Source organism: Engystomops pustulosus, chromosome 6 (assembly GCF_040894005.1).
Source record: "Engystomops pustulosus chromosome 6, aEngPut4.maternal, whole genome shotgun sequence".
NCBI lineage: Eukaryota > Metazoa > Chordata > Amphibia > Anura > Leptodactylidae > Engystomops > Engystomops pustulosus.
Window position 1 is genome coordinate 61917114 of NC_092416.1, and position 13226 is coordinate 61930339.

Consider the following 13226-nt stretch of genomic DNA (forward strand, 5'->3'; position numbering starts at 1 on the left):
TACCACAAAATACTGATGTAGTGGTGCTAACACTGTTATGTACATGCAGTAGATGAAGACCACAGGTGACAAATTGGGGCACATTTACTAAGGGCTGTGTTCAAATTTCTGAAGGTGGCGTTCTGGTGCTCAGTTGGACCATGCGCCAGATTTAACATGCAAAGGTGTTAAAGGTGCACCAAAAAAAAGTGGTGAAGCAGTGCAGGGGGCACCAGATTCATGCAGACTGCCCACTACACTGCCTAACTGCACATATTGCACTATTCTTAGTAAATTTGCCCCATTGTGATAAAACATCATAGATTTTTGCAATTTATAGCCTATCCTTATACTGCTGCTGTAGAACAACAAGTCCCACCGTATCCATATTATTGCTGTCCATCCCCCACCTTCTCTGCTGGTAATTTGGCAATGCCCTCAGAGGAAAAAAAGATAAAGGTGTGGAAGCAAGAAGAACGCAGATTCTATCCAAAGAATTTACTCTGTGCAAATCAGACCAAGAGGAGGGAAAGAGTCAGATGTAGGACGCAGCAGCCTCAAGCTCGGGGAATGTTCACCGTCTCCCTGGATCCTGAGCCGCACGAATGGATGAAATAATCCACCGTGAACATATCCCCCATCTCCATCTCCAAACAGAACTGAGACACTGAGCCAAGAGCCAGGCTAAGGAGAGGAGGGGGCAGAGACTGTCATCAACCTCTACTAGAGGTAAATGGATCTCTTCATTGATTGAAGTCAATACTAAGGGGAGAAGACTGTAAAAAGGGAACATCTTTTGTAATTTGTCCAGAGGGAGGCGACCTGTCTGAAGAATCCCTCCTCTCCCTGCTTACAGGCTCCTGTTGGAGTAAAGGGAAGGAGGGGGGTCTACTGTGCTCACTGGAATGAGAAGCTGGAGAACTTGTACATCTCCAAAATCTACACCACCTCCACCACCACCTCCTCCAGGAAAGACTCCCTAAAAAAATAACCCCCCCACACAGTCCTCTGGATCTAAAGCAAAAATTAGAAACAGCTGCCTGGGCTCATTGTGCTAACTTATAACTTTACAGCACAACACAATGGAGGCAAAGACCCTGATTCCTGACACTGCCCCGTCCTGTGCAAGATAATGTGGCGGTGACCTGACTGCAAACCCTTCCAGTAATCTACAAGCCATCACCTTCACAAGCCCAGGAGAAATAGGAATAATGGCTACAAAGTGGCTCCCGGCTCTGCTGCCACTACACATGTTGGGATTGTTGCTGATGTTTGATACAGCAGAGAGGTGTTTAGCAACAGATGGGACCAGGCTGCAGTCCTATATGTAAGTACAGTTATGGAAGGAGACAGAACTTTAAATGGTGATGTAGCAGGGCTGAGTTTGTCATGTAGCACAAGTCTGCAAATTGGTAACCACAATGTATTACAGATGTGCTAGAGTTCAGTTTGCAAACAAATATCATCTTTTTTCACTACTGGTTACAAATGTGATACAGCTGAGTTTGGTATGTAGACAAAGTCATCTTCATTGCCATTGTGTTATAGATATATATGATAATTGTCGTGATGGCAGAAATTGTCTTAGATTGTCATTTGTCATACACAGTCAACATATCTGATAATGTTGCATATACAGAACATTACAGGTCATCTTGATATCACAGAGGTGAAGGATATTACAGGGCTGACTATGTGATTCAGCACCAGTCATCTTGATATTACAATGAATTGTGTAATAACTGATCTTTTCATTTGTTACATTTGACTGTAAGTCATCCTGATATCACAATGCATCACTTACGGTGAAGATCTGACATTGAATGAGATTTCAATGTAGCGGAGATTGTCATTCAACACATGTCCTTTTGATATTTCTATTTAGATTAAAAGGAGAAATTCTGAGTCTATTATATGGTATGGAAAATGTTCTCTGTGGTTCCCATAAGATTGAAGATGATAGATCAAAGTCATTTTAGCCCTGCCACATCTGTATCTGTGGTTACCAGTATACTACAATATGTACATAGGAATACAGTTACAGTACATCCCTTAACTTAACCCATTGGGGCACATTTACTTAGGGTCGTGTGTCGCACTTTTGTTGGACTGTGCGCATTCTTTATGGCTAAAACGGCTTGCACAGGTATTTAAGAAGTGTCCGCGATGCGATTGTGTCACATGCGGCCCTTTTGTAGCGCAGCTGCGCTGGCTTCCATGCGACACGAATTAGGGGGCGTGCTGTTGGACAGTCCAACTGATTCGGACTGAGCGCAGTATTTAACTTTTAAATTGTGTCGCACTCCCTATGTTAAAGGTGCGCCACAAAAAACATGGTGAACTCTGTCAGACTATTGTGGGGAAGCGACACATTCATGATTTCTGGCGCACAATCTAAGTTAATTGCCGCATGCAGCACTATACAACAACAATGCACTTTCAGCAAACTGTCCAATTTGTATCACCCACTCAGTTCTGCTACATCTATGCCTGAATACTATCTTAAGACTGTCAGTAAAACTACCTCAGTTTCAATTCAGCTCTGCTACATCTATATTTCTATATCTTAATCCATGGTTTAATAATGTGCATTTACTGGCAAATTCAGCACTGCTACATCTGCGGATCAAAATAGAGAGTCACTGTGTGGCAAGCGACTATGAAAGCGTGGAGTTTGCTTTATTGTGCGCGTGCTGTTAGATACACCTTGTCTGCCGTTTGATAAATGATTTCCTTTTTGCTGCAACAATGGTTAAAGCATCTCTGTCTAGTAAAATGCGCGGCTATATCTTGGGGAGGAATTCTTTGTAGTGAGCAGAGTATTCTCCTGAGCCCCTGAGCTGTAGGGAAGGTGGAATATTTTACTAGGTAATAGACAGATGCATGTAACTTCACCTTAGGCACTTTCAGAGATTGGATTACCTCTTCCTTTCATTGAGGATTTGTGATGGTATAGAAATGCTCACAATGACAACATACACACATACCAGCGCTTAAAAATACATGTGATGTAGAGGGATTGTGTTTTTTTCTTGTAGTAGACCCAAATATGTTGATACCTTGCTTTGTGCTTGCTTTCTATACAGCATGATGTGAATTACTGTACTGAGTGGCACAATCATTTCGGCTACACCTGGAGACCCCATAGAACATAGTTACAAAAGAAACATACAGTAATTGATTTCTACTTAAAGAGAACCTGTCAGGTCCATGGAACCCTAAACCAACTACAGATCTTTATGGACCTTTGGCTTAGGGTCCCAAATCGACCAGTTTGAAGTTTTTATGTGGAGAAAAATAAAATAAAATAGACCTTTATATTTACATAAAAGTGAGCCCGATGAAGATGCTGTACCGGCGCAAGTCATGTATAAAGTTTTTTTTACTGATTGCTTAAAAATCATACATGGCGATTAGGGACACTAAACCACCCAGACCGGTGGTTTAGCGTACCAAGCAGGTTCACTTTTAAATGGAGCTTTCTATAAAATTACATGAAATGGCTTAAATAGCAATCCCTGCAAATAGCTTTTATTGATCAATAAAGGGTCATAATCTTGTCACGCTAGATATTATTATTGGATCTATGATTATAAAGGATTCAAGGACATATATAATCTTATTTAATTTATTAGGGAATTGCCATGTGAGCAGTTGTCTAAGATATGCATGTTGGCCAAAGATGGCAGTCATACTACTGCTAATCTATATGTCCACTAGAGAATGTTGTTCTGCAGCAGCTGGAGAGGGATTAAACAAAAATGGAAGGGTCTGGCTGTCAAAAGTAGTACTGTAGTTGACTATTGGGGTAAGTTTTTTCCCCTTATTGTCTGTCTTTCTTTTACTCCTTTTTTTCTTTACTTCTCATCATGATATAGGTATACAAATGTAATGAGTCTCCATTTATATACATTATACTTCCTGTATTACTCCACATGACTATGCCGCTCATACTGCCGCACACTTCACACCCAGAGCTTCCGAGTGATAACACCCTACAGAATGACCCGGTCATGTTCATGATCAGCACAGGACAAAGAACAATCACTGATAATGTCAGTCACCGCCACAGAGAGTCTGAATAACATATCTTATTTCTGGATACACTTAAAGGGTGTTACTATGGGGAAGGGAGGTGGAATGAGGTTAAAGTCATACATGGGCCCAGAGGGGCACCAGCCATGAGGTTAGTTGAGCCTCTTGCCTCAGGGAGCACCACCTGCCGCAAGATGGGGTGCAGCATTAGGGGCACAGTTATCTGCAACAAGGCAGGATCTGCCATTTAAAATAGTGTCTCTTCACACCTGATGTCATCATGGGTAGGAGACACTGCATGGAGAACCCACTTACTTAAATAATAACCTGATACATTACTATTGGATGATGAATTAGTCCCTCACAGTTTTCAAAGTCTCTATGTTTACTTGCTGTGGCTAGAAATCTATCCCTGGTCATGTGATGTCACACAGGTATACGGCTCGTTACAGTAATCAGAGCTGTGTGATATATAACGAGCCATGCATTTGTGTGACATCACATGACCAGGGACAGATTTCTATTCAAAGGTGGTAAACATAGAATGACAGCAAGCAGAGATCTAGAAAACTGGGAGGAATTTAATACAGAAAGTATATTGGAAAATTGTATAATCATAGAAACAAATATAAATTATTTGCTGAAATGGGGACATTTCTTTAAATGAATTTCCAAATCCAAAAATGGTAATCCAATTGTTTAAATCTGTGTAATAGGAAGAAAGTTTGTAATATTCATAGGTTTCTACTTCTCAATGCGAGGCATGTGGTGCCTCCTGTAATTTCCTTTTTATTGCCACTGACATCCTATTTATTCTTCCATAATAATAATAAATCTTTATTTATAGAGCACACAGATTATGCAGCGCTGCACAGAGCTTGACAAATCAGACCCTGTCCCCAATGGGGGTCACAATCTAATCAACCTACCAGTATCTTTTTGGAATGTGGGAGGAAACCATAGGATCCAGAGGAAACCCACGCAAACACGGAGAGAGCATACAAACTCTTTCCTTAATCCGAAGGTCCAAATGTATGGGGCATCATCATTGGCATCACATACAAGGGGTCAGAATGTACTTAGAGATGAAAAGCCTTTCCAGTGTTATGTCTTATGGGGAATGTGGTCTTGGTATAAAAGGGACTAAAAGTCCATTCTCTCACCTCCTATATACCTGTTACTAAATATAATTTTTTTTAATAGGTATCATGCTTTAAGGGCAATTTCTGAAGTTTCTGACCATCCCCTTTAACTACAGGCGGTCCCCTACTTAAGGACACCCGACTTACAGACGACCCATAGTTACAGACAGACCCCTCTGCCCACTGTTACCTCTGGTGAAGCTCTCTGGTTGCTTTACTATAGTCCCAGACTGCAATGATCATCTGTAAGGTGTCTGTAATGAAGCTTTATTGATAATCCTTGGTCCAATTACAGCTAAAATGTTGAAACTCCGATTGTCACTGGGACAAAAGAAAAAAAATGTGTCTAGAACTTCAATTATAAAATATACAGTTTCGACTTACATATAAATTCAACTTAAGAACAAACCTCCGGACCCTATGTTGTATGTAACCCGGGGACTGCCTGTATTTATAATCCCATGCAATCATTTCCTGCTGCACTTGTGCTTATACATTGTGGAGAATATGAACAAGCAGAGCAGAGAAGTGGAGCAGGATCCTAAACTTCCAGACAACCACAGGCCCCAGTACACAGTGCAACTGGAGTCACTGGTCATAGCTTACATATTACAGTATCAGACAAAATATCCGGTCAGTATCATATCCCCTCCCTATAACATCCTCCCTAATGTATAGGCACAGCAGACGCTATGGTAGTTTTTATTATCATCCTCTTTCACACATCTCCCTTTAGAGGCGTAAGAATTTAGAGTGGCCAGGAGCAAAGTAGACCACAGTGTAATGTCTAGGGGGCCATCAGACCTTCACATAAAATGGATTTAAGTGGACCATATACATTAGGTTGAAGAAAGCTGAACAATTACTGAACGAATCATCATTACCTGTTCTCAATCCCATCATGTCACAGGGGAAGCCAGACACTGTACCATCTTTGCCTGCTGGAAGGAAAGTGTTTTCATCATTTTCTCTATATCCTCTAAGAGACCACAAGTTTAAAGCAGACTCTATTGCAATCTTTTATCTTTTCATTATAACTGTATGGTCCATTATGGGCAGCACGGTGGCTCAGTGGTTAGCACTACAGCCTTTATATCATCATATAAAGGCTGTAGTTTCCTGGGTCCAAGTCCCATCCAGGTCAACATATGCAAATAGTTTGTATGTTCTGTCTGTGTTTGAGTGGGTTTCCTCCCACAGTCCAAAACATACTGGTAGGTTGATTAGTTTGTGAGTGCCATTGGGAGAGGGACTGATCTGTGGAGCGCTGTGTAATCTGTGTGCTATATAAATACAGGAATTATTATTTATTATTATGCAGGGGTTACCTTATCTAGTAATTCTTAAGATCTGCGACATATGAATTACTGTCCTTGCTGACAATTTCAGACAAAATATTAGAATCTCAATGGATCCTATTAAAGTCAATGGTGCCTGCAGTTCATTTCAGGATTGAGTAGAAAATGCAAGTTTGTTCAGTCAAACTTGGTGTGTGTGCCTGTCGGAGCGATCGACCTGAATCCTGAGCATTGGAACGGAACAAAATGCGGTAGATTTGTGGTGATGGGGAGGAATATCATTATTTGTTATATTCACTGTTCGAGACGGTAATTTGGCATTCACCTGTATCCAGTATGACTGAACAAATTCATTTGTATGAAGCTGGCGTCACACTGCCACTAATAACGGAAGCCATGTTGCTAGTGAAAATGGGGTAAATAGCCACCAGCTAAAATCACCAAACTAAACCTTTTAGCATTTCAACTCTTAAAATGGGTAAGACAATTGGATAAATTGTGGATTAAATTAATAAAAAATGTGAAAATATTGCACATATTTTGGCTAAGACTAAATATTTGCTCTTGCCTGCTTCCTCTGCTGAGGACATGGATTAAAGCTGTATAATGAGTATGTAGTTTGTTGCATTGCTTTGATATATTCTGTTCAGACGATACCGCTCTATTAGTCATCACACTGTGAAATTTGGTTCTGTCCTGTGGGACAAGCGGAGGGTTATGGGCAGGAGCGGAGTAATTTATCTGTCAGAAACACAAGCTTCTTTCAATTATTTCTGTCCTAAATGTTACCAATTGATATAGGGATTTTTTTTTCCAGTTCTGCTTTTATTTTTGTAATTATATTTCAGCAGGAACTTGTTCTAATTTTTATTTCTTTTTTTGTGTCTCCATGACAATGGTGCTCAAAAATGACTACCCCATTTTATAGAAAAATTCCCATAATGATAAGCGGATCACAGGTTGTTCTGCTGCTGGTACCCTTGGCAATCATTTGAAATCTGTTTTGGGACCTGGCTTCAGGAAATAAAGCATTAAACAGTGTCCAATGAAATCACTTGACTGCCCATGTAAAACACAGACAAGCTTGGTCCTCCAAAGGGAGAGATGCTCTTTGAAGCTGAAGAGATCTTTGGCTACTAGAAGATCCTGAAAGGATAACCCCATTTAATTGTTAGAAATTACATAAAATGCCCAGTACTATTCTAAACTTAGATCACCAACTATGTTAATAGAAATAGTAAATAAATAATGACATTTTTCAAATATACACATATCCCTTGATCCCTTGTAAAAACAAACAAAACCCTCCCATTGTCATAAGTACTTTGAAGGTGCCCTATATAATAGTCCTCATTTGTTAGGACCTTGGAAGCGTTGCCTGTTTTTAGCCTCCAACATGTTGGGATACTTACCTTGAGAAGTCACTACCCCTGGTGGAAAGGACCCACTGCCAATTCAATGATTTCTCCATATTTTGTTCACCAGCAGAGCCAACAAGGATGAATAACAATAAAAACCAGTTCACTTGCACCCAAAACAGCCGAACCAGTGTTACTGGAGCCCTAGCCAGACTATATCTCCCCTGTTAGTACCAAATACGCTAAATAAAGCACAAGGAGCAAAAAAAAAACAGTCAGCACCAGTCCTGTAGTGCTCCAGCAATAGTCAATACAATAGTATCTTCGCTCACTCTTCCGTAACAGGTTAATAAGCCAGCACAGTTTTTACCTCTCCATGTGGTTTCAAATCGAGTAGAAATAGGGGTAATACAGTTCTCACCAACCGGTCTTATACAACCTCCAGGTGTCCATGCCGTGTGTCTTGTTCAGATAGTGCGCACCTTTAGAAAGTTATGGGGGGATCGATTCTGAAGGTGCACACTATCTACAGAAGACACACAGTGTGGACATCTGGTGGCTGTGTAGGACTGGTCGGTGAGAACTGTATTACCCCTCTATATTTCTACTTGATTTGAAACCACATGGAGAAGTAAAACTATGCTGGCTTATTAACCTGCTTTGGAAAAGTGAGCAGAGCCAACAAGGAACTCACTGGCACTATATGTAGGTATGCAAAATCCCGAATACAAAATGGCTGTCTCATTGTATGGTGCCTAGACCTTTAGAGAGACGTGAAATGGTTTGGAATGAGTAGTGATGACTTGCCAGCTGCTATAACCTAAGGGCAGCATTAGCCTTGCATTTTCTCTGTGGCATTTAGATTGACACATGAACAGCGGTGACTGTGCCCTGTTGGGTACATTGGTGTCACAATTAGTGAGTATCAGCCTGGCACTGCAGGAGGTTGGGATTTTTCCAGGAATCAGCTGGGGAAGAATCACATGCTGTCACCTGTTTTATCCAGTGTCCTTGGCTGATGGGACTGATGTACCCAGTCTATAAGGACCTGTTATAAGATATTTCTTAGTCTGCAGACTTATCCCTGGTAAAACAAATTATAATAGAATTTAATTGGTTGTATCTTATTTTTAAGTGATCGCACATCAGATGTCCACTCCATTGCAGAGCTGTGGGCACAGCATTGTGCCATCATTGGTATGTAAATAAAGCCGAGCATAGTCTACCATAAAATCCACTAATAGTGACTTCTACAATGTCTCCATAGCATTGGGAGCCACTATGGGCCCTCCAGACCAAAGCATGACAAGATAGCCATAGTGATATGGCATACTGTCTCCATAACAATGGCATCCACTATTCACCAACCCCACAGTGCCACAATCCTCACTAACATTGACAGCTTAAATACCTCCAGTCATATCCACATTGTCCCTATGTGGAACCCACCGAGAGAGATTTCCAGCTTGTTCCTCCATCACGCTGCCTGTAGCCAGGGTACACAGGGTGCCTTCTTCAATTTCATCGGATGCTGTATCTTTTTCTTGTTTTGTGAGTATCTAGGACCCCGTACACCAGGATCCTGGGCTGCGTGCATCTCCCACACTATTGTTCTGAAGCTATACAGGTTGCTGTCTTTTCTCTTCGATTTGACAATCCGAGTGCCCATTTTGTACTCGGTGTCTAAAATACATAAGGCAATGTAGTCTTCCCTGAGTTATCACCTGAATCCAGATGTGAAAGTTGCGACTTTTTTAAAAAGGCTGCCTCTGTAGAAATTAGCTTGAAGATTGAAACTTTTGGAGACTTTTTGTGACTTTTGCTTTTACTAAAGATCAAACGTCACATGCATTAATAAGGAAAGAAAGACCAGTAAGATACATTTCACCAGCAAAAAAAAACAAAACAGACGGACAAAGTCAGAATTGTGCCCCATTGTATCGAAATTTTGTTGATGTGTATTTGAAGAAACGATAAAGAAGAGTTTGATAACTAAACAGGTATCAGTGTGCTTATGTATGCATGATTCCCTCAGATTAGATAATGTATGAAACCATTAGATTGATGGCCCACCCTGCCACCAATAATACCATTATTCCATTCTGTTCAATTAGTCACACTTGTTTTTTTTTTTTTGCTCTTTGCCCTTTAAATCAGTTTAAAAAAACAAACTAATGTGGTAGTGCACAAACTGTAATTCTATTATAAGTTGGCCACTTTACCCCACGTCATCATGTTTTTTGTAATGTGAAGGAGGCAGGATATTAGGTAACTTATTAGGTACTTCCTTCTAGGACCTTATGGTATTATTCATGAATACAATCTTAAGGTCCTGGAAGGTAAATTAGTCAAGGACAGTTAGGGTCACATGACCCCCAGGAGTTTTACTTTACTTTGAAAGAAAGCAGTGCAGCACTTTTGATAGATGTATATTACCTAATACGCTACATAATATCCTACCCCCCAAACATTACAAAACCATGAAGTAAAGAGGACAACCTTTTATGGTGCCCTGCTGAAAATGACATTTGCCCAATTATTCTAATACCTCCCCCGTGGATAGATCTCCCACTGAACTGTTATCTGTCTGTTGCCTAACACTCTTATATGTGAAATTGATGATTTGATGCCTCCTGACGAGCTGCCACTTGTTGAAGCACCTCGTTGTCAACAACTGATAAGACCCCGGGAGGGCTGTCCATGGGTTCAATGTACCAATACCGTGCTTGTCTATTACTCCATGATTCATGAAAAAGATATACATGGAATGTTCTACTCACACCAGAGGTGCACAACGTTCCAGGTCTTTATAGACAGAAAATTATTGATTTAATAAGTCTCGTTTCTGGTAGACTTTTTTTTATCTGAAATGTATTTAGTATTAGTGAATAGTGTTCTTCTATTAGAATTAGTTTTGATATTATTATTGTTTTCATTTATTAACTATTGCTACTGTTTGTTTTGATTGATTTGTTAGAAAGTACAGCATGTCCTAGTTTTCATGGACTACTTGTAGACTTCAGTTTATCTGTTAAAAAACAGATGTGACACAGAAGCAACTTGGCAGAGATGGAGACTTTTTTTTACCACCTAGGAAAAAGGATATGTGAATACGACCTAACACTAAAACCTACAGGAGTATTTGTCATTCAGGAGCTTAGAAAAGCTGGTTGTCTCTACTAATAGATCTGTAATGGCAGTGGCATTAATATTGGTTCTCACCCAGCTTTCCCAGAATCGGGAGAATTTAGAAAGCTTGGAAGAATCTGATAAACCATAAGAATTATTGCTACTTTTCCATGGCTTTATAGTTGTTCCTTCACCTTGTAGTACACCAAGGTCTTATTAACCTGGGGATCAAATACCATAGTCCTATGACCACCGCACTGGGGATACCAGACATGAGAACCTGTTACATGTAATACATTCACAAGCATTGGATAAGGGTTGCCCAGGATATTCTCTATTGTTACTCAGTGCCCATGACTGTGGTTGATGCACAGTAATACACTTTTGGCTGCAGGTTTATTTCTTTTCATTAGTTTTAATTGATGTTTAATTGGCTTTCATCAGCATTAAATGAACTTTGATGAATTTAGTGCCTGTGGTGAAGATTGCTGCTGGCAGCTAGTAACTCCCTAACTGTTCACATGGCAAATCCTATAGGTGACAGTGTCATACTACCCCTTAGGCTAGAATATAGGCTCTTGTTCTCTTGTTCTGCCAATTGGGCATTAATAGGGAAACCCAGTGACCTATTGCCTCTGCATAAGTAGGCACACTAGTGTTAGCCCTTCAATTTCTATGGGTGCCATATTATAATTAACACCTTATGCTCGGAACCTTCAGAGATGGAAAAGTTCCAGGACTCCCTAGATTTTACCACTAGCCCTCTCAGGTAGGATATGAAATATCCTTTTTAGAATTCCTTATTTTATGGGAAATTTCGCCCATTAACCTATAAATAAGTCATATGGAAATGAGCAAAGAAGAGTCATATTTACTAAAGATGAGTCAAGTTTAGAGGCTGAAGGTAGAGCATCACTCCAGATGCCCTTATCTTCAGTTCTATAGTATCTAGAAACATGATCTGTAGTATCTTAAATCACATCAGACTGTGATCTACAGAACTGGAGATACATAGGTGGCAATTGGATTTTTATCTGCAGCTAACATTTACAACTATCTCTGTAACTGTCTGGTTCTTTAGATCACAGAACCACAAGCCTGATGTGATGTGATGTGAAATTCTTATCTTTCATACCAAAAGCAAGTTTACTATGGTTCTATAAAGCTAAAGAGATGTGAAGAATTCACATAAAAGGTGAATTTAATAAAATATATTTTGTACCCTATCACAGAGAGCTGTGTGTTATAACGAGCCGTGCACCTGTGTGACCATGGTCAGATTTCTGTCCACTGGAAGTAAACAAAGAAGCTTTTTATAGAGTGACAGCAAGCAGAGATCTAGAAAACTGTGAGGAATTGATACAGAAAGTATATTATAAAATATATAACTTTTTATATTACAAACAATAACATTAACTTGCTGAAATGGGAACTCCCTTTAAGCCACTTGTGTGGCAGGAATCACATGGCACAGGGAAACAAAGCCCCCTTCCACCTACCTGCTTTATTATTGCCAGTAAGTTGTCAGATAAACTGAGTGTCAGTAAGCTTTATTAAATTATTATGTTGTAAAACTCGGCTACAGTATCAGTGGTAATTAATCATGAAGATTATTCTTAGCTAATTAGAATTAATTATTCAGCATAGATACACATTAATGAGCCTGTGGGGGGTGGGGTGCGCTAATTCTGAAAATTTATGTTGTATGTTATTGCTGTTGTATTAAGTTGACAGTAAGCTCATAGATATGTTTGCTGTTAGTAGGCTAAGGTGGAGTCACTAACTCGATATAGACATGTGCTCTACCTTATTAGGCCCATATCCTATATTGGTGGCTTTAATGGAGCCTAGGACTCTGGTGAACATGCCTTTAACATGCTGAGGACTCTTCTATGCTTAGGTGATGTCCCAAGATCTGCACTCAGTAGAATCCTCTGTATGACTTGTTATTTTGAACCCTTCATCTAACATTAGTATGAACCCCATACAAAGAATTCCTATTCCATCAATATGGGCAGAAGGTCAATTGTGGTCGTGTCAGTTTGGATAAGGTTTAACATCCCAGCTCCATGTTTCCTCTTCCTGTTTATCTCCATATCTACATTCCCTTGCCAGAACGTGACCCTGGTGCTTCATCACAATGAGACACATCACAAAGTGACATCTTGAGACTTGCCATGGTGAAATAGGGTCAACAGAGCTGTCTAGAGGATTTCAGACTGCAAAATATAAAGAAATGTACCAGCTTGTAAGAATAAATGGCCATATATAAAGTAGACTCAGAA

The 13226-nt window shown here is 40.0% G+C and overlaps 1 protein-coding gene across 1 annotated transcript in view; it reads left to right on the forward strand.

The window, feature by feature from the left end:
• The first annotated feature begins 490 nt into the window (after positions 1-490).
• MEGF6 (multiple EGF like domains 6) overlaps positions 491-13226 on the forward strand; it is a 262844-nt gene continuing 250108 nt past the window's right edge. Inside the window, exon 1 of the mRNA XM_072156315.1 lies at positions 491-1306. Within this exon, the coding sequence (XP_072012416.1) occupies positions 1191-1306 (116 nt within the window). The 5' untranslated portion in view covers positions 491-1190. The remainder of the gene's footprint in view (positions 1307-13226) is intronic.